Here is a 22702-nt window from a genome sequence, read left to right on the forward strand (position 1 = left end):
CATTTAATTTTAATTTTAATTTTAATTTAAAAGTGTATAAAATGAATAATTTAATTTAAAAAAATTAATTTTTAATGAAATTTTTGACAACATGTTATCAAAACAACTGAAAGTTATAAAACATGAATTTTAATTTTTCGACAAATAGTTGAAAATTGACAATATAAATTAGGGTTGTTAAAAAATATCTGAAAATTGATCTAATCTAAAATTCAAATTGAATAGAACTGAAATTTTAATTAACCAATTTGTTCGGTTAGGTTTCAATTTAGATATTTTTAAAATTTTAGATATCAGTTCAATTTCAGTTTGTGTTAGCCTGAATTGACTGTTATTCAAATTGAACTAAAACTAAAAATTGTACTCAATATTATTATATAAACATTTAACTATACAAGTATAATTATATTTTATATAATGTTTGGAAATTAAAAACTAAAACAACCCTAAGGCCCTTACTAAATAAGGACTCAAAAGCCAAAAAATAAAATAAAACAAACCCTGAAAGCTAAAACCCCAAGTAGCTAAAACCCTAAAGCCGTTCCCCGCTCACCGTCCGTCTCGAGTCTCGACGCTAAGCAGTTGGCATCCGCAAACTCTTATTTTCATTTTCAATCTCTCCTCCTCCAAAATCTCATTCCACTCTACAATCTCCATCTCCATCGCCAGATTCTCCACTCTGCTCTCTCCACTCTCCCATCTCCACTCTCCCCACTCTCCATCTCGGCATCTCCACTCTCCACACTCTCCATCTCGGCATCTCCACTCTCCCCTCTCTCCACAGTCCACTCTCCACTCTCTTCACTCTCCAAAACACGGCTTGCAGCCCCGGACCGAGCGGCGACGGTGACGGCGACGCCTACACCGAGCGGCGGCGCCGGCCTGCAAATCTGTAGATCTATAAAAAGATCAAGATATCTGCGACCTCCAGCCTTCACTCCCTCGTTTGGTCCTCGCACTTGGCGGCGTAGTTGCCGACTCGCGAGTCCCCGACCCACCTTTTGCTCTCGACCTTGGCTCCTTGCCGCAGTTATCGGATTTTCCACCTCCATTGCCGCCGCCTTTTCGCTCATCCATCCTGCGCCGGTGGCGGATAATCGATTCATCGCCCAAATCTGAAATCGCAGTTTCCCAAATCCCAATCGCCCTTTACTGCTTCGGTAGCCGGTACTCCCCTTCCCCTATGGGCTTCGGCTTCAGCAAATCATCCATCTGACACCCGCGCGCGGCTCACAGCCGCAAGCCGCCACCGACCCACGGCCACGATCCACAATTCCGGATTTACGAAGTGACACGATCACAAACAGTCGAATAGGATCCACCGTCCACAGCTCACCTCCTCCGAACACGACCCACGGTTCGCGGCTCACCTTCTCCAACGGGTGAGCTATTTTTTCTTTGGGTATGGAATCCTTTGGTTGTTCACTTGTTTGTGAACTGTGATCCAGAACTATTGCTCCGTTATTTGTGTTACAACTTGCAAGCAGAAGAAGTATTGTTTATTGTTGTTGGGTGTGCTCTGTAACTGTGTAGCTTGCTGCTTGCTGTTTGCTGTGGATGTGTTGCGTGTAGACTTTCTGATTGGTGTTGGGCTTGCTTTGTTGAATCAGAAAGTCTTGTTTATTATCGTTGGATGTAGGCCAATATGATTAAACAGAATGACTAGTGTAGCTTGCAGACTTGCAGTGGATGGTGTAGCTCCTGAAAAGCAGTCATGTTGATTGTTGTAGTAGATGTATTTTAAAATTATTAAAAAGAATAGACGTCAAATTTTTGATAACTCACAAATGTAAGATGTTAATAAATAAAATAAATGAGTGATTTTTAAAAAAAAAAAAATCTAATTCAACTTTGGTGAAATGTTAAAGAGAAAAATGTAATTAAATCTAGTATATTTTTCTTAGAGCTTTGAGGGTTCTTAATGGCACCCGTTTATTAAATGGGTGGGTTTGGTTTATAGTTTCTTCAGCCGTTACAAACAGGTTACCCTGAATCTGAACCCATTTAAGCCTCACACCTTCATGACCTGCCCAAACCTGACCCATCAATCTGTTTTGCCACCCTTAGTTTTGGGCACTTATTCTCAGATTCTCATAATCTTCTTGTTTATATTTATTTTATTTTATTTATTTTATTTTTCATTAAGACTGTAGAAAAGCAATGATTTTTTTTTTTGAAATTTGTATTTCTTAAAAAATTTGCTTCTTAGTGAGCAGCAGTCTGATGATAAGTGTTAGAGATGATCTGTGTTTAAATTCTGCTTTTCTTTCTAACCATGATTGTTTATTTGCCTTAGATTGTTGCAGCATGGCGGCTGATGTCATGGTGAAAGTGGAGCAGCTGAATCCCTGCTGTGCATTGGTATGTGTGCCTGTCCGCATTTTCCCCCCTTTTCCCTTCTCATAATTTAATCCCAATTTATTCCAGATTGCTCTCGAATACCCATGGACAAGTTTTTCATGCACATATTCTGTATTTCAGTTGAAAGGGAAATACATGAAGTTGGAAGAGAAACGAAATGCCCTTCGGCAAGCTGTGAAGCTCCTTGAACAAGAAATTAATAAGGTTCAAGCAGAGAATCTCAATCTTAGGAAAGGTAAAGAATTCTATTGTATCTATGCATGCTTTTTATGTTTGTGCCCCCGTACTAAGAGTTCAATTGATAATCATTGCAGAACTAAATTTGTATTCGTGTTAACTCATTATCTCTTTTGCAAGAAAAAAATGCATATCAAGTAGATTGGGTGGGAATTTATGCTTCTCTGCGGCATGTGCTTAGGAACCAGTGTGCTTCATGCACCAACAATTGTGCTAATTCCTAACAAGTTCTTATTTGCAGCATATGAAGAAGTGCGAGCACAAGCTGACATTGTGAGAGAGGAGAAGGTGAAAGAATCAGATGTTAGAGTTACCTTGGAAAATGAGGTATTTTCTTTGAAGTCTGAAGTCTCTTTGTTGCAGCAAAAGGGATGCTTGGGAGCTCAAGGTCTACATGAAGAAATAAAATTGCTTCAAGAACGTGTTTCTGAAGCGGAAACAGAGATAAATAGGCTGAATGATCTTCTTGAGAAAGAGAAATTAAGGGCAGTGACAGAGAAGAATAAAGCTGCTGAAGCTTGGGGAATTGTGAAAGCTGAAAAGAGCAGGGCTGATGAAGCAGAAAAGAGATTTGCTGATATTGAAGGTAGAAAAGCTGAGGAATATCGGATTCAGTTGGAGACTGCAAGGAAAGAAGCTGATCAAGCTAAATCAAAAATGATTTTGGAGACAGTTAAGACGCAGGAGGAAAACATCAATAGGCTGAAAGAGCTTCTTGAAAAAGAGAAATTAAAGGCAGACATGGAGAAGAAGAAAGCTGCTGCAGAGACTAACAGAGCCGCTGAAGCATGGAAAATTGTTAAAGCCGAAAAGAGTAGGGCTGATGAGGAGAGAAGGCGTGCTAACATTGAAGGCAAAAATGCTGAGAAACATCGGATTCATTTGGAGGCCATAAAGAAAGAAGCTGATGAAGCGAGATCAAAATTGGTTCTAGAGGCTGTTGAGGAAAGGAAGCGTGCTGATATTGAAGGTAAGAAAGCTGAGGAATATAGGATTCAGTTGGAGACTGTAAAGAAAGAAGATGCTGAGGCTAGGTCAAAGTTGGATTTGGTGATGGCTAATTTTGAAGAGGCAAACAAGATGCTTAAAGTTGAAAAGCAGAAAGCAATGAAATTGAAAGAGCATGAGGATTCAGAAAGGTTGAAAACAAAAGAGCTGAAGAAGCTTGCGGAAGCAAATAGGAAAAATGCTATGGCTGAAAGGTCTCGGGCTGATTGTCTCTCCCAGCAGTTGAAAGAGGATAAGCTGTTGATTGAGGAATTACGAAAGGAGAAACATCAACTTATCTCTTCCTTAGAATTGGCTGAAACTGCACCAGATGGTTTTGGGCCAGAGACAATGAGTAGAGAATCTGACGGAAGACAGCTGGTTTTGGAGTTTCTAAAGCAGGAAGATACAAACAAAATGACTGAAGTTGTAAAAGAAAAGGCATATACAGTGAAAAAATGTGCTGGTCTGGAGATAGTGGAACTGGAAGAGCAGAGAAAGCTTGTGGAAGTGTACAGAAAGATGGCCATGGAAGAAAAACATTGCGCTGATCAGTTATCTCAGCAATTGGAAGCAGATAGGTGTACAATTGAGAAATTAAAGAAGGAGAAACATGAACTTGAGTCCTCCAAAAGTTTTACTAGGAGACCTGCAATGAAAGCTGAATCTGAAAGGATGAAGCTTTTGAAAAAACAATTGAAGTTTGAAAAGATGCAAGTCAAGCATGCCATAAAAATGGCTAAATTGGAAAAAGGTCGTAGTAGTATGCTACATCAAGAAGTCTGTCGCCTAAAGCAGGAATTTGTTCAATTTTCACATCGCTTGGATGTACTGGATAGCTGTTCCTCATGCTGCACTGAAGGTATAGATGACATTGCAAAGGTTGGTTTCCAATTCAAATTAATTGTTTGTAGTCATTGATATTATTATTTTTGGGTCATGGCATTTTATTTAAATAATAGCGTCGGTGCTATTTGCTGCACTTGCTGGCAGTTTGATTTAACCAAGAACAGTTAGATTACTGAAGCATGTGTGAATGCCGATAGGTGCCTGATGGCAGTGGTGGGCAGAGAAAATGTAGTGCTATGGTTAAAACCTCCACCATTCCTTTTCTTGTCAATTTACCAATGAAAAGACTTATGGGCCCAAGCATGGGCCACGTCCTTGGCTCAAAACACTCATACAAAGAAAAATAAATTTATCTTTTGTTCTTTATTGGGTCTGTTAAGAGACTCAATGGTGAAGATTTTGCTTCTAGATCATCATCCTATATTTCTTCATGGGCGTTCTGCTAAAAATCTATCTCTTATCCTCCACAGCTTGTGTTTGTGTTTTTTCTCTTATGAAGGAAAAGTTTCCTTTTGAATTTTGTTGTTCTGCTGCACAATCATGGAAAGCATTACTAGAACACACGTTTAATAGATTTAGTAATTTATAAGTCTTTAGTCAAATTGAATTTATGTATCTGTAGACATTCTCATTAGCTCGCTGTTTCTGTATGCTGTTTCATATTTAGATGCGTATGTTGGTTGCTAAGTTCTTATGAAATGAAGCATCTAGGTTATGTTTTGATGATAGCTTAGTGAGGCTTTTAAAGTGCACTCAACTATTTAAATCTTCTTGTTTGGTTATACATTGTGGTATTTTGAATCATATGAGGGATTTCAAGGTAGTATTTGAGGGCTTAAATACAATGTTGAATATCCCAGCTATGAAGGAGTTTTCGTGAATGAGAACTACTATTTCTTTTTGATGAAAAAACATCCTGGCCTTCTCCATTTCATACATTGATTTGCTTGGGATCAAGGTACAATCTGAGACACTCTCAATGCTATATATTTGAGAAAGCTAAGGCACATCTCTCTCTCTTTCTCACACACACACCAACAACATATAAATAAACATTGTTTTCTCAGTTGAGATTCTTTTTGATCAAAATTATAAGCGCGAGTAAATACCTGGATTGATAAACTTTTATTTCCCTCACTATATTTATCGATCTGGTTAGAACAATTCCAAGTTACTCCATCCAAATTTAAACTTTTCTTTGAATCCTTTTTTTTTAATCTACACTTGTAGATATTTTGATATTGTTGTTTATTTTTTCTTTCCAGGATTAAAACTGATTTATGCTGTCACTTTTTTAAAAAATAAAATAAAATAAACCTATTGGTTTACTCATTTTCCAGACTAGCAGTTTCTCATATATGCAAATCTTGGACATGAAGAGAAAAGTCATGGGTGTAGAAGCATTTCAGAATACCTCTGATTGTTTGAAGCAAGTTGTAGATTGTACTGCACCACTGCTTCAAGAGTCTGAGAGGAAATTTGTTGAATCTGTCTCAGGTATTGATTCTAAATTGGGGCCTCTGCTTGGAGGCTCTCAAAGAAAAATGTTACAGAGTTCTGCCTTAAATTCCAGTAAGGCGTCTTTTTCTGATAGACAATTGGTGGGCTCACAGGAAAAGGGTGCCTTTTCTGTTATGACATCAGCAAAATTGATGGAAGAGAACTCGAATCCACAGCCTTTTATTACCAAATTACCGGGTAATGTCAACAGAATGAACTACAATGAAAATTCTGCTGTTGTCGCTGAAAATAGTGTCAGAAGCCCCCTTTGCACGAATGTTGTTGGAAGAGTAAGTGGGCGAAGTAGCAAGAGGAAGAGGATCCTTGATGCTGTTGAATCCATTGAATGTATGAATTCTAAAGGTAAGAAGCTGCATTTACAGATTGAAGAAAGGCTGCATGTTCTACATGATATGTTAAACAGACAAATGGACAAGTCTTTAGAAGTTGAAAGATATCTCACCTCTACTCTGCAAGAAGATTCGTGTGTTAAACATGATGGATCTCGTAAGAAGAGGGCATTTCATCGAGAGGAGGGGGGTATGCAGCATTTATGTGACATGGATGAGCAACAGAAGAGGAAAAAACTTGGAACTAATACCAGTGGAGAGGCAAATCTCCAAACCCAAGCACCCTTTCGTGCTGATACTCGAACAGAATATGTTCAGGTATGCAAGGATGAAATCAGTGATTTTGTTAGAGGCAATCAAGAAAGGGTTGATAGTTTTGAAGAAGTAGCTGATGGTAACTACATGAAATTGCTTGAACTGGATAATGCAATTGATGAGGAGTGTTACCAGGCTGCACTTAAGATGCCTTTGTCTCCCTCTCTTCCTGAGATTTCTGAAGTGTTGCTTATGGATGACTCTGAATGCTTAGTAGAGGAAAGATTTCATGAAATAATTACAAATGGAAAAGATAATCTGGTGTCATCTCAAAGCTTTGAAGTCATCAATGTTGAGATAAATTCCAATGAGTCAAAACTGAGTCATCCTGAAGCTTTTCACGAACCAATGTTGCAAGAGAGCATAGATTATGTTGATTCTTGTGGAAAAGCAGAGCACATCGAAAATGCTTTTAGTTCTGGATGTGTTGGAAAAGCTAGTGCTCAGCAGGTTTTCATCACTGACATGGAGTTGCATGCATCAAATATGTTGCGTCCTGTGCATGAGGGGGAGAAATTTCCATGTGAAAGTGAAAATAAATCATGTGGTAGTATCCCTAATTTTTGTGTTGTGTTTTCAGACACTAAAAAGATAAGTAGCATTTCTAGGATTTTCTGTGCTACAAGAAATTGTATGGCTCGTTGCTGTTTGGCCTCTCAAATGGATTGGGCAGTGCCAGAAATTCTGCGGGCCCTTCTTCTGGAAGATGATCTTTTACCTGGGTAATCTTTCATTTCCATCAAGTTATGTAGAAGTGATAACCTATGCTGTCTCTGCTGTTTTGAGACTTACTAGGGAGTAGTCATGGAGTCGTGGCTGTTTGCTAGTATTTGCACTCTGCTCATTTTGTGTCTGGCAATTTGTTTCTTCAGTGGATGCTGGAATAAGATAATGAACATTTGAAGCTATGCATTTTTTTTGGGAGCTAGCTAATTTGTTTTTGTTATGGTTAAATTATTTCAGGGAGAAGGCTTGTGTGTTCTTTTCACTCTTGCTGCATCACTTTTCTGGCACTGCTTTAAGGTTCATTGGAAACTTTTTGGCAGGACTGTCTAAACTTTGCTTAGATTCCTTTGCTGCACACATATCCGCAGGTATGTTGATTGTGTTGTTGCGTAGTTGTGTGTGATAAAATAAAATATGTTTTCTTGATGCTTTTGTCTTATTTTCATATGTGAACAACTTAATGTTTTTCATGTAGTGATGTCTGATGTGGAGACAAGAAGGATCTTTGCAGATTTATGTGACTTGGACGAGCTGTTTAGTCTGATTGAGGAATTCCTTGTAAATGGAAAAGTTCTGGTCTATAATGATGAATCTGCAGAGTCGTTGCTTGAATGCGATTCAAGAATTGACATCTTTCTTGATGGTGTGAATATAAACTTGTCTGAAGAAACTGCTGTGACGTGCCAATTGGTGGGAGGGAGCATTATATTAGCATCAATTTGTGTAGCACTTGATCAAATTGGTTTTATATGTGAGGCTTCCTACAACATTTTCCGGATGCATAGATTTGATTCTTCACTGTCGCTGACCATTCTTCATGTTTTTGCTCATCTGTGTGGGGAGCAATATCTGACTCTGCATAACTACAGTTTAACAATGGCTGTTGTGAAATCTATGGTTATATATCTTGAGAGAGAAAAGCCACCTGGTGCTGCTTGTCTTCCTTCTCCAAGTGAGGCTTTGACCGAGTTCCCGCCTTGTGCTAGATGCCCATTTTCTGAAGGTGCAGTTTCTGTAGATATTGTTATATCATTGCTCTTGGAAAAGCTTCAGAGCTGTGCTCTATCAGGGACCATGCATCAGCATATGCTGGAAACAATTGACTTGTTGAATTCTAGCATCCCATCCAATCATACAAAGGATCAACAAAGTTCAGGTAATGGAGATTCTGGCTCAGTTCTGAATGGGAAATTTTATGCATCATGTTTGAGTAATTTTGGGATGCCGTCTGCTCGATCAGAGTCCGCTTTTGATATGACCTTGTATCAATTCAGTGACATCATCTCATTAGTGGAGCTGATTGCTTACAAGATGGTATGAGTTCTATCTTCTGGTTTACGTTTATCTGTCTCTTTATGGCTTGCTTTGTTGCTTATAGCCGTTGTCTTTGTCTGCCCCCAGGCTGCATCCTTCAATTCTGGCATGGCAGTTTTGGGAGCAGGGCTCTGTATTGTACTATTGTTTCTCCACAATTTGGTTTCCTTTGTTTACCATTTTAATTCTTCACAAGATGATTTTGATGCATAATTTCCAGTGTTTCAATGGAGTTGCAGGTTTAAAATTTTAAGTGGCTTGAACCTCACAAAAAATTCATGAATTAAGAGAAGGATAAAATCACAAATCCAGTTTTTTTTTGATTATTATGTGTAGATCCTAACTTAATTGCACATGGAAAACCTTTCCTAAGAAAAATTGAACCCTGGCCTCCATGTGGGGTGTATGGATATGAGCCACTGGGCCAGAAGCTGAAGCTCATAGAAGTACCTCTGCTCATGAGTGTTATGGAATATGGATGCAGGAGTAAGGAGCCATTTGATTACTGAAGGAGCCATTTGATTACCTGTGCCTGGCAGAACTCATGGCTAAACTTTGTCTATAATTTTATGAAAAATTATTTAGTATCTTGAAAGTTTATTTAATTTTTTGAGAAAGCTCCATATCATTAATGACTATTAATTGTGCTGCATGCCCAATGTTATTAGCCATTGCCATAAGACCGCTTTTATCTGGTAGAAGATTCACGTTAGACCTTGGTATTTTAAAAATTGTTATAGTTTGTGGTGGTTGGTCTAGGCAACTTGTCTTGCCAACACACATCTTTTCTGTTTAGAATTTCAGCACCCTTTAGAGTTTGTGAAGTTCTTGATTGTTTGTAGAAATATATAAAGCATTGTGTTTCATGTGTTTGTCTTGTTTTGGGGATGTTATAGATTGATTTATCATCTGTACTTTGGTGGTTTGATCAACTTCATAACATCATTTCAAAAAAATTGTTCATATATTTTTTCTCATAAGCAGCTCATAAAACCAAATTAGAACCACTCTCTCTCTTTTTCTTAACCCTGAGCAATGATAGAAAAGGATGGATCATGAATGCCTGAAATGGATGCTTTAGACGTGCTTTATCTACAAGTGTCAACAGTCAGTCGGTCATCAGGCCTGTTTGGTTAATAATTCAAAAATGAGTTTTTGTATTGTTGTTTTTAAAAATGAAAATAAGTTATTGTATCATCTATTTTTTATACTGACCAGTGTCTTAAAAGGCGAAGGCGCGAGGCGTAAGCCTTTTGGGAATTTAATTTTTTATTAAAAAATATATAAATAAATTATAAATATTAAACTTTATATAAAATTTATTTTAATAAAATTCGTAATATAATTTTGAACCCTAAATAACTTAAAGTGTGGGGCTAAAGCCGGTATTTCAAGTCCAGATCTCAGCATGTGTGCTTTTCTTGATTGAAAAGAACCATGTCCCTAACGTATAATATTATATATAAACTCCACAGCAGATCCCAGTCCCACATCTCTCTGGTCTTTTGTCTCTCTTGACTCTTGCCTCTCAGCATTTCTCCAATCTTCCCGTCTCTCTCTCTCTCTCTCTCTCTCTCTCTCACACACACACACACACACACACACATTTTCTTCTCAGACCCCATGATCTCTTTCTGCTAAATAATCTCCAAATGCGATGGGAGAGATGCCATGCAGTGAGGTCCTTGAACAGTTGTTGCTACTCACGGAATGAAATAGAGGTCATGATGATGATCATCTAAAACGCTGTTGAAGGTCGTGAGAGAGGATCATTCGTCAATGGAAGCTTCATTGGAGATAGACGAAAGGCTGGAGGGGGTCGTCGAAGACAGACGAAAAGCTGGAATAGAGAAGACCTCTGTGCTAGCTGAGATGTTGTAGGGGAATGCCAGAGAGAGACGAAAGGCTAGAAAGAGTCTTCGGAGAGAGATGAAAGGCTGGAGGGATTCTTTGAAGACAGATGTAAGTATGGAAAAGAGAAGACCCCTGCACAAGAGCTTCAGTCATCGAGGGGGAGGGGTTGGCGCTCGTCAAGCCCTAACAGATCTTTTTTTTTTCCCCAATATTTTAAACATTATTATGTCTGCTCCCAAATGGTTTATGTATTCCCATCTAAGTCGTAAAAATCGCAGCTTTTGGCCTGAGGCATACGCCTCAGCCCAGATGCAAACACATTTTAGGAATCTCACATTTTAAGTTATGCCTTGGGCCGTTTTATGCCCAAAACGCATCAAGGCGCGCCTCAGGAATGGCTTTTAAAACACTGATACTAACATTTGATTAGCTGTTTCTGAAATTGTTCTCAGAAATGAAAACAATGGAACTGCATTGTTTAAGGTTGATACAAGTTGCAATTTGTTCATAAAATAATAATAGCTATGATTATTAATATTATTGTTTTGATTATTACTATTATTATTAAAAAATGGTTTCACTCCATACCCCGTGCCTTCATTGCATTGGGAAATTGTATCCAAAAGCATGGGAAACACCTTAAAATCTTTCTTGGGAACTTTTATTTTTTAGGGGTGTTTACGGATAGGGTTTTGAAAACGGTTTTTTGAGAACACTTGGCCTATGCGAGTTTTGTATACTCTGTGTATAGTATTTTTAGATACAGAAAACTGCATCTGAAACCTTAACCAAATGGGGGCCCCTGTATAGTTTGGATGCTTGGTTTGCTTTATTTTCTTAAGCAAATGTCTCACATTTACTTTATTAATATTGACACAATTATATTAGTTCCACGAACAATTTTTAGTGCGATTGAAATTCATGAACTTTCCCTTTGTGGGTTGCATTGTATTTCAAAGTGACATTTGGTGGTCGTGATTTTTTTTTTTGGTGGTTCACACGTTCAAATTCTATTTTTGGGATGCATGGGTTTTTTATGCAATGGTACATAAAGTATGTTATGTTGTTTTTGATACAATACATGAAATGATAGAAAAATATAATTTGGTTCTCTGAATTGTTTTTATATTTATATTAGTTATTTCAAGAAATATAAAAGATATTTGTTGAGGGAGTTTGAAAATTTTTTTGGATCATGAATAGTTTGCCTTCATTTGAGATTTTTATTTATTTATATTTCATTTTTTTCCTTTGTTTGGTTTTAGGCCTTAATGGTGCTGTATGTACCATTTCAAGTGTGTTGAAATCCTAAAGACAGGATCTTGGCCTTTTTTTAGCATGATTACTAGATCTTACTCTCATTGGAGTTTTTTTTTTAATAAATAATTATTGTCTAATTTATTTATTTATTTATTTGTTTTTAGGCCTTAGTGGCACTGGAAGTTTCATCTCAATGTGTTGAGATCTAAATGTTAAAATTGCCTTTTTTAAAGCATAATTACTTGATCTGTTGGTCATACTCTTCTTTTAATATCATTGAATTGTGAACTATATGCAATTATGTCATTGCATCTGGTTACTTCTAAAGTTGTTGGATTTGAATTAATTTCATCACTTTACATTTATTTACATTTAATGAGTGAATCAATTGATAACTGACTTTCGCTGCATCCTTTCGTGCTCTTATGCAGACATGGCGCTGGACATGTGATAAAATTGTCCCTCAGCTGTTGAAAATATTTGAATCTTGTGTCCAGGAGAAATTTGCAGCTGCCATAGTTATTCTGCTTGGTCAACTCGGGAAGTAAGTCACATTTGATTTGATTTGCATGAACTATCATGTGAAATTTTGCGTGATTCAGATTTTTTTTTTTTTTAAGTCTTCCCAGCCCACTGCCTGTGTTTAGGATTTATTTTTTCTTTTTTATTTTGGGGCCAAAAAGAGGCCAAAAACACCACCTTGTCCCATAAGAACACGGACACTATGAATGCTGTAAAGTTCTCATGTTTCTCTCAAGCCAAAGAGTCTATATGATAGCAAAAACTGCCTCGCTCCATACAATGCATCCCTTTTTGTTGAGCCAAAACCCTTATAATTCACTAGCAAGAGATATCTCTTGTTTTGAGCCACCACTTAAGCTTCTTCAAGATACGAGAAGAGAGCATTCTGATGATATGATGCCATCTTATAATGAATAAAAAGGGACCACTCATTTTGTTGGACTCAGCACACAAGCACATGTCGGTATTGAGAGACATGCAGGCCTTCTTGTCCGTAGCATGTCATGCATTTTAATTCTATCCAGAGTAAGGGTTTGTGATGCAGGTCTGAATGTTCAAATGAACCTTAGCTTTCTGAATGATATTGATCCAAGGGAAAAAAATGGGGGAAGGGGCTTTTAAGAGATGATACGAAAATGATTTAGAGGACAACAACCCTGAAGAATCATTAAGTTTGGAAATTGAGAAGGGAAAAATACAGCTCTTGTTAAAAAAATGCGATTGGGGCTGGAATTGCTGTGCAGGTGTTTTTGTAAGGACTAGTTAGGGACGAATTTGGAGTGAATGTGAGTTTGCAATACAAATGTTAGCGTGCAACAATTTTTCAGACGCGATCATTGGCCTTCCTATATGTGCCAAAGTTTCTTGTGTTATATGTGCCTAAATTTCTTTTGTGTTGTATGTGCCAAAAACTTCCCTTGAACTTGTTATGAGATAGTCAACTAACTAAATCTTGTAAGTGTTCGGTAACCTTCTTTCCTTCTCATTGTGTTATTCAAAATTGGAGACAACGTAGATGACGACTCATGGAGGGCTTGAGAAGGATGGCCTTTACTATTTTGGTGGTGGTGGTGATAGATCTAGTTCTTGTCATCTAGCTTCTTCAATTTCTATTCTCGATGTTTCATTTCATGTTCAATGTCTATTTCTAAGTATATTAGGACAATCATTTTCATCTAGAGTCGTGTCTTGTAGAAAATTATTGTTTTCTTTTATTCATTCATATATTTGGGGTCCATGTAGAGTCAAGAATTTGACAAGTTTTTTGTACTTTATGTCATTTGTGGATGATTTTTTTCCGTATGACTTGAATCTATTTGTTAGTAAGACGTGTCTGAATTTCTTCATGTTTTACTCAATTCCACCTTGAAAGAAAAACTTGGCTTGGCATTGGTATTCAAAAGTTTTCATGGGATAATGCTGATGCAGGGGCAGCATCAAGGTTCTGCAGCCATGGAGAAATTAGGGAAGGAAGGGGAAGGGAGAAGAGAGGAGATACCGGGGGGAAAAGTCACGTTCAGTTTAACTCAAATTCATCAACAGCTGCCGACAACGTGACTTTCACACACTATTAAGTAAGCCTCTTTACATTAAATTACACATAAACCCCTAAAATTACATTACATTACAAACATACCCCTACTTTACACAAATATTACAAACGACCCCCCATAAAAATACACATAATCCTATCCTAATTAATACTAAACATGAATAATAAAGTACTAACTAAACCCAACAATTCCTTAACCCAACTCTTCTTAATTATTATCCTGCAAGGATCTTCCAAAGGTCTTGCTTCTTGTCCTACATCAAATGCACTTGAATTGCTTTAGTCCTTTTGCTCGGCCAGAGGTATTATTTTCCAAATGTCATGTGTACATACCCCTTAGCAGAGTGGAGTAGGTAAATGAAAAATGGATATATGCTTGAATAGCGTGGTCTCACTCATTCATACACATGTCCTTAAAACCTTTCGGACTAAATCTCTTCTTGCAGTCTGTTTTCTACTTAATAGGAGGGGGACAAATTCCCTCCTTAGTCGTTTACCCAACAACATCCATGTTCTCTGTTGTGCCTCGTGTCTTTGGGTGCACAAATTTTTCATGTTTCACATACTGCTCAGGACAAGTTCTGTGGTATTGCTTAGTGAATTTATAAAGGATATAGATGTAATGATCCCGACGCTCACAGGAAATATGTTAGTGTAGTGTCCCCTTTTTTAGGTGAAGCTTTATTTCTCTGGTCCCAAGTCCTCCTTGGATGAATTTATTTTGAGCCCAACAATTTCTGGTTCCCTCATCGTGTGTTGATCCTCTTGTTCCTACCCATGCCCCTATGTAGAAACCTTCTGCTCTTTCAAATTGATCAAATAGTTGCCCAAAGAAAGATTCACGGTTTATGAATGGAAATTAGGCATAGACATCACTACCACCATGCCTCTTCTGCCCTTCATTTTTTTCTACTTCTGGTTGTGGAGATCCATTTAAATGTGGCCTGAATTTGCTAATTGCTGAGAAGAAAGGTACCTGAACATTTAATCATTAAATTACTTATCCATTGCTCATTATGTTTGAGTTCTTAATCTCCCTAGTCTTGGGCATTCTTTTACTGTGGGTGATCACTTAAGGGATGTGAGACTTGGTGCTTTGATTCTCTATCAACCAATAATGTGGGCCCATTAAAACATATAACATGGTTAAAGCTAAGCCGTTTGAAGTCCAGGTGCAGCATGGTACTCTTTCTACACTAATGGTATTTTTTTTCCCACTATGTTAATACATAAATGGTTTCAAAATGAATAGTTTGCACACGAACAACGGGGGAAAAAAAGCTCCATTAAAGATAAGATTCAGGAACAAACTCCCCATGGACAATTGGAAATTGTTGAGAAAGTGAGATCCAGTTGAGAACAATAGCCCCACGCGAACGAACAATCCAAAACAGAATCGGGAAAAAAAAACATAACATGCTAACATCTAAGTTCTTTTTAATTATTTTAACAACCAATAAAGAAATTATGACACTTTACATTTCTTTGCTGATCAAATCAAACAATAAATCATCCAATATTTAGTGGCTGGGGATGGAACTCAGTAAAAATAGAGGCTCAAAGGAGCAAGTCTGGTCTGGGCAGCTTGTTCATGTGCAGGTCATGTGGAAGAGCTGGAAGAGTATGTCTGCCCTGTATAGCTCGCCCACGTGCAGGTCACATGGAAGACCTGGAAGAGCAGGTTGGTTCTGTGCCACTCGCCAATGTGCTGGTCATGTGAGGTCTGCTCAGCACAGCTATGCTCTCTGCTGCTTTTGCTCTCTGCATGTCTGCTCTACGTTGCTCTGAGATGCTGCTCTACCCTCTGCTGCACTGTGCTGCTCTGTGCAGCTTCGCTTTTGCTGCTACTTGCTGCAATGCTTTGTGCCAGCTTACTTGCGTGCTCATGATAAAGCATGTTAACTCTGCGCTTTGCCCGTCTGTTGGCCATGTGGTTAGCAGCTCAACTGCTACAAAATGTGAAGGAACCAATGAGTAGTTATGACCATGCACAAACCTACACACAAAATAACTGCACATGTACAGTTATTAACTCACAAATAGAGTTGAGAATGTGGGATCATAGGCAACTTGATGTGACAAGATGCTATTGCACAATCTAGAGTCAACAACCTAAGGGAATAAATGGAGAAATAATTGGTGGATGGTCAAAATTCTATTAAAACCAAGCTTTTGCAAGAATGAATATCTGAGATAATGGTGCAAAAAAAGGAGGGATGATGCCCACCATCAATAAGAAAATACTATTTATCGTATAAATAATTTTTGTTAACTACTTATATCTAACTCATAAATATTCATATTTCATAATTAATATACATCCACCTGTAGTTGTTGTCCATTTTTTAAAATTAAATTACTAAAATAAAAAGAAAGTAGCAAATTAATATTAAAAGATGGCATCACAAACCCGTGTTGTATATCTGATTGCTAGTAGCCTAGTACATATATGCAGGAGATATCCCTTCTTTAGTGTCCACATTTTATCCTTTTTTTGTTTTTAAATACTTGTATATATTAGCTCTCAAACATGTGCAATGCATTTATGATACATATTTATTTGAAATAAAGTTAATTAAGTCTTTGCTTTTTATTTTGTTTTTTGTAATTTATTTTATTTTCTGTGGCTCAGATGTTTTTGGGAAACTATGGTCAAGTAGTAATGATTTTTTATTGAAAATTTGAATTTATATAGGAATAGTTGAAGATTTTTTTTTTTTTTTTTTTGAAAAGAGAATCTGTGGGGCAACTAATGTTAGGAGTCATAAAAAACAGTTCAATTAAATTATAAAAAATGGTGACAATTACAAATATAAAAAATTAAATGATTATATAAGAAATAAATAAAAAATGTTTCACACAGGGCGTGTTCAGTAACTAGGAATAGTGTTGGATAATTAGTGTAACTATATGAGCAAAATTCACATTTACCAACTTATTATATATTTGATGCATAAGAGAAGACGAAGTGATACCTGGTGACTGGTGGAGAAGTTGATGGGCAAGGACTTCATTGCCATGAAGGAGGGGGAAAAACTCTAGTTAAATGAATGAAAGTCAGAACTGGAGAAGGGCCTAAGAGGAAGTGGTTGTAGAATGCAGAGAGAGTAGAGTGAGCAGAGTGGCTGTTGACTTTTCAAAATTTCATTTTTGGGGGGGGGGGGGGGGGCATGGACCTCTCTGTACCTTGAATGGCTTCCTCCTTGATGATAATGTAAAGCATTGGTACTAACATTTTAAAGTTTGAATTGGAGGAACTTTCTCAAAAATGAAAATACTGTGAAAATGAAACTGGAGAATAGGTTTACATAGTTTGATAGTTTGTTTGATGCATAGGGGAGGACCAAATCTGAATGATTTGAGTTGGTGAAAACAATGATACGCTGTTTTAGGATTTGACATGAATTTGTCAGAACTGGAGAAGGGCCTAAGAGGAAGTGGTTGTAGAATGCAGAGAGAGTAGAGTGAGCAGAGTGGCTGTTGACTTTTCAAAATTTCATTTGGGGGGGGGGGCATGGACCTCTCTGTACCTTGAATGGCTTCCTCCTTGATGATAATGTAAAGCATTGGTACTAACATTTTAAAGTTTGAATTGGAGGAACTTTCTCAAAAATGAAAATACTGTGAAAATGAAACTGGAGAATAGGTTTACATAGTTTGATAGTTTGTTTGATGCATAGGGGAGGACCAAATCTGAATGATTTGAGTTGGTGAAAACAATGATACGCTGTTTTAGGATTTGACATGAATTTGTCCCTAAATATGTACTAAATCTGGACTTGTTGAGATGAGGCTATATGGGTAAATGCGCATGTCTTTTCTAGTCATATTTGCGCCTGCGCCCGCACGTGCGCACATATATTTTGTATCGTGTATTGGTGATTTATTTTTGTAGTGCACAATTTTTTAAAAAATTGGTATTTTATATGCATAAATATGTTCTTGTTTTCAGGCTTGGACTTGATGATAGTGGGCATGAAGATATGGGAATTCGAAATCTGAGATCTAGATTTTCTGCTTTACTGGCCTGTTACTCTCCTGGGATATCGAATTTTTCTCTTCAAGTTGCTGTAGTTTATGCATTGCTTGGCATTCTTTCATTTGATTTTGAGGAACTTCTTCAGAGTAATGCGGAAGTTCGAGCATTTGCTGGTGAATCTGGTCCTGCTGATCTCATAAAGAATTGGTTTTATTCACTGGGCAGTGAGCAACAGTCAGTGTGTGTAGGCTTTTTAAAATCTGATGGGGTGCTCAAGAACCGAGGAACTTGAGAGCAAAAGAACTGTATATCTGTACTGATATTTTTCTCGCCAAATTTGGAACATCATTAATGCAGTGAATTGGTTTTATTCACCGGGCAGTGAGCAACAGTCGGTGTGTGTAGGCTTTTTAAAATCTGACGGGGTGCTCAAGAACTGAGGTACTTGAGAGCGGAAGAAGTGTATATCTGTACTGACATTTTTCTCACCCAAATTTGGAATGAGTGTCATTAAAGCAGGTTGTTGTTGTTGTTGTTTATTTTTTATTTTTTTCACTAGTTTCAAATTAAATAGGAAAATTTTGATGGATCTCCTGGTTTTTGAGGACCAACCAGCTTCCTAGCCAGAGGATGCAAAACATACACCCTTTGGCATGGCTTTTTTTGTCAAACATCATAAAAACATGAGTGCTGCTTGGAGATGTGCTGTACCAACCTTTACTTCTTTTTGGACCTTGTTACTTTCCTCCCCCAATTTACCTCCTTAATTTATTTTAATTTTTTGTTGTGCAGGTGCTTGAGAGGTTTGAGTCCTGTTTAATTTGTTCGCATGAAATATAACTTCTCTTCATCTAATTTGTGATGCTTCTTGAGTGGTTTCTCTGTGGTTTCTCTGATTTTCAGTATGCATATAGTGGAATTGTGGTGGTTCAATGGTTGTGACAAAAGCAGTCTAATCTGATGTGAGCTGCTGCTATTGTTGGATGCGCGGCTTTCTGCTTTGGTGGTATTTTGTGGTAGAAGATCTCATGGGCGTATGGTTTCTGATTCAATGGCAATTGAAATTCAATTTTAATTGCTTCCCTGAATGGTTGGCCAGGGTTTTGGCCATTGGGTTAGGTAATTCTTTCCCATGCTTGATTGCATCTTGTAATTTTCCATTAGTTTAATCACTTTCATCATTATGCATCACACTGATAGCTCCTGGTCTATTTTTTCCCCCTTTCTCACGAACTTTGTTGTTTAAATTAGTGATGACAATTACAATTCATACCCACTGATCCATCCATATAAATAAAAGGGTTACGATATATCATGTGAATAGGTGATTCATTAAAATTCATTTTATTGAACGACTTGGATGGGTGTATTTAAAATTTTAATCATCATATTTAAAAATGTTCTAATTAATATTATAATTTGAATCTTGTAATTTTTTTCGTATTATTTGATTCAAATATTTATATAATTATGTACAGAAATTGATTTAAATTTATTAATTTGCATGCAGGTTTGTAATTGTATGATTGGTTTGGTTTGGATATATCTATGATTATATAGCAATGTAATTAAATTATTGTTTATACTAATAATTTGTAATTAAATTATATAATTATGTCATTAATATTATAATTTGAAAATTTGTGTGCATTATTTATTATTATGGATAATTCAGCAGCAATATGTATGTAATTGTGCAATTATGTATATGTACTTAATTTGATTTGTTTTGATTTTATAATCTAATTAATATACATGTATTTTGGTATGAATATATTCGTAATTATGCAATTAACAATTTTGATTTATATACGACCAACATGCATGTGCAATTACATAATTAGTGTTGTTTAAATATGTTTGTAATTAGTACGCATGCATAATTACATAATTGGTTTGGTTTAAATTTGTCAATATACCTAGTCTATCATTCGAAATTAAATTACGTACTTATGTAATTGACACTATAATTTTGAAATCTTCATAAACCGGTTATCCAAATCACTTAATATGCATGCATGTATGTAATTAAATAATTGGTTTGATTTAGATGTGTCTTAATTATGTAGATTGTTGTAGTTATGGTATTAATATTATTTGAAAATAAAGTACATTATTACATAATTAATTCCATTTTTAAAAATTTATATACATAATTTTGTAATTATGGATAATTTGATTTACATAATAACTACCAATTATATATGTATGTAATTTGTTTGGTTCAATTTTTCAAATTAATTCATATGCATGCATGTACATAATTACCTAATTGGTTAAGTTTAGATATGTTTGTAATTATGTAAATATGTAATTATGGTATTAGTTACACCTATCACTTGAAATTAAATAACAAAATTATGTAGTTAATGCTATAATTTGGAATTATATAGACATAATTTTATAATCATGCATGGACACTTCTGTTTGAATATGCATGTTATGATGCAATTATGTATGTACATAATTGATTTAATTTTTCAAACCAATTAATATGCATACATGTACATAATTACGTAAATGGTTCGATTTAGATATGTTCATAATTATATATATATATATATATATTGTTGACTTGGTGTGATCTCAAGAAGTGGGGTGAATTGGGTTTTAAATTTTTTTTGGCTAATTTAAACATTTCACCGTATCATATCTCATTCAACATATACACGTGCTTGTAAAATGATTTTAAAATTGAAAGTAAACATACACGTGTGTAGTATCTTCTTTAAATTAAATGTGTATATGCAAATAATTATATTAAATAAAGCTTCAGAGACATGCTGAAATTAAAGTGTAGGAAATTAAATAAGATAGAGAGAGTGATACCAGATTTGTTAACGAGATTCGGCCAAATCAGCTTACATCCTCGTATCGGGCATACCCCCTAAAGATTTCACTATATTTGCTCACTTAATCGGGCGGAGCAGAAGTTGTTGCATCCTTTCCTTATGGGGCGAGAAAAATCCTAGTTTAATTTTTGGGTTGAACTGAATCGGTCTCACTTGTGGGGCTGAGATTCTTCAGTTCAATTTCGAGTTGAACTGAATCGGTTGCATTTACGGGACTGAGACTCCCCAGTTGTACCTCGGGTTGAATCCAACTGATACAATAAAAATATTTTTGTACAAGATAATGCTTCTAAAAATACAAGCAAAGATGTACATGTTTAAACTCATAAAATATGCACTCTTTTATGATATGAAATATGCTTAGTAGAGTAAATGATGTTTATTTTAAAAATCAATGCACAAATAAAATGTGTATGAAAAATGAGTATTATGTTCTCCTATAAATATTTTTGCAAATAAAAAACATTTGGAAAATCTAGGAATTTAAACTCAATAAAATATTTGTGCAATAAATAAATTCTCCTAAAAATATTTATCATGAAAATAATCAGGAGAAACCAAAGTCATATTCTCAAAAAGATTTTCAAAAATAAAGAACGAGTGAGAGTAAGCATGTAAAAATAAATGCCCAAAAATAAATATACTTTCTTCAAGAGTAATTTTAAAATGAAAGAATGGAAGAGAGTTGGAGAGTTTCGTATAAAAATTTGGCCCCAAAAAAATGATTTAAATAATAAAAAATATTTTGAGGGAAGTTTAGTTAACAATGAATTAGAGAGAAAATTTGGGTTAATCAAAGTTATTAATTTGAGTTATGGAGGGAGTATTTATAGATTTTCAACAAATCCGACCGTTGAGGGACACGCTCATTATTTTGGAAAAGTTCAATTAAATTTTAATAACATTTTAGCACTTTTAAAAAATTCTAACCCGAGCGGTTCGGTCGATCGGGGATAATTTGAACTATAAGTTCGGTCGACCATCTTGAGGGTTTCAAAGGCAATTTTCCAAATTTGCGCGATTCGGTTGACCGTGCGGTTGGAAATTCTCACGTGGGGGTTCGGTTGACTAAGGCATTGGCCATATGTTTCTAGTTGGTCGACTGAGCGGTCAACTTGTTGACCCAGTGAGATTCGGTTGACTTGGTTATGTCTATATACTTCTGGTCGGTCGACCGAGCTGTCAACTTGTTGATCTGGTGGGGGTTCAGTCGACCAAAGATCTCAATGTGTATAAGTTCGGTCGACCGAACATGCCATCCTTGGGCATTTTGGTCTTTTCCCTTTATAAAGTGTCCCTATTCATATGATTATAAATTCTAAGAAGATAGGGCATATTTTTATGTAGTATGGAGGGTCCTAGAGTCTGTTTAAGGCTTTTGAGAGTTAACCCCAAAAATCTGGCGTTGGTCGACCGAAGTTACCTAAAACTATTCCAAAACCTTTGTTTATTTTAGTTTTTATGAAATGAGTTTTTGGTTAAACTCTAGGTGCCCTAAGGTTAGTCTATGGTCATCTAAGCATTCAAGCAGATCATGTAGATGCATGCATTATGACAGACCAAGGAATAAAAAATAACAATAGAAATCAAATGTCTTCTTCTTTGCTCTTCAGTTTTTCGTGGAAAATACCAGTTGGTGTGAGCTTTCTGACTTCCATCTTCCTCTTCTGTGTTTACATTCTGAATTGTAAACCTATTCAAAACACTTAATGTACACATAAGATACTGGTGGTTTATCAGTATCAAAATAAAGATCGGACTCGAAAAGCATGCATGCATATACATAATTATGTAGTTAGTTAATTAGGATATGTCTAATTATATATATACATACATACATGATTATAGAATTCGTTGCAATTAATTTTTGAAATTAAACTATATTATTAATTCCAAAACCAATACTATAATTCGTAAATCTACATACATATTTTGTAATTATATATGGACACCTCATTTTTAAATATATATGTACGTAATTATGTAATTATGAGTGTACACAGTTGGTTCGATTCGGTTATGCAAACAAATTAATATGTATGCA

At 36.1% G+C, this 22702-nt stretch overlaps 1 protein-coding gene across 9 annotated transcripts; it reads left to right on the top strand.

Annotated features, from left to right (window-relative positions):
• Positions 1-1129: 1129 nt before the first annotated feature.
• On the top strand, positions 1130-19127 carry LOC131146676 (uncharacterized). 9 transcript variants are annotated; one of them, XR_009134431.1, is made up of 11 exons: positions 1130-1382; positions 2297-2361; positions 2482-2596; positions 2840-4467; positions 5775-7321; positions 7563-7693; positions 7801-8481; positions 8566-8639; positions 12185-12297; positions 17780-18325; positions 18710-19127. XR_009134431.1 is itself a non-coding variant. In XM_058096418.1 (10 exons), exons 2-10 carry the CDS (start codon positions 2308-2310, stop codon positions 18096-18098), a joined length of 4662 nt encoding a protein of 1553 aa, XP_057952401.1. In that variant the 5' UTR covers positions 1130-1382; positions 2297-2307; the 3' UTR covers positions 18099-18534. The 9 variants fall into 9 exon arrangements, 5 of the variants coding, with proteins under 5 accessions (XP_057952401.1, XP_057952400.1, XP_057952404.1 ...); XR_009134429.1 differs by having other exon boundaries at positions 7801-8639; positions 18599-19127; XR_009134430.1 differs by having other exon boundaries at positions 7801-8639.
• The last annotated feature ends 3575 nt before the right edge of the window (positions 19128-22702 follow it).

Source organism: Malania oleifera, chromosome 13, assembly GCF_029873635.1.
Source record: "Malania oleifera isolate guangnan ecotype guangnan chromosome 13, ASM2987363v1, whole genome shotgun sequence".
Lineage (NCBI taxonomy): Eukaryota > Viridiplantae > Streptophyta > Magnoliopsida > Santalales > Ximeniaceae > Malania > Malania oleifera.

Bases quoted from the DNA above. Each gene is read 5' to 3' on its own strand.
- LOC131146676 (XM_058096417.1), top strand. From the start codon at position 2,308: ATGGCGGCTGATGTCATGGTGAAAGTGGAGCAGCTGAATCCCTGCTGT. The intron at 2,362-2,481 runs GTATGTGTGCCT...TCTGTATTTCAG, and splicing joins TGAATCCCTGCTGTGCATTG to TTGAAAGGGAAATACATGAA. The intron at 4,468-5,774 runs GTTGGTTTCCAA...CTCATTTTCCAG, and splicing joins GTATAGATGACATTGCAAAG to ACTAGCAGTTTCTCATATAT.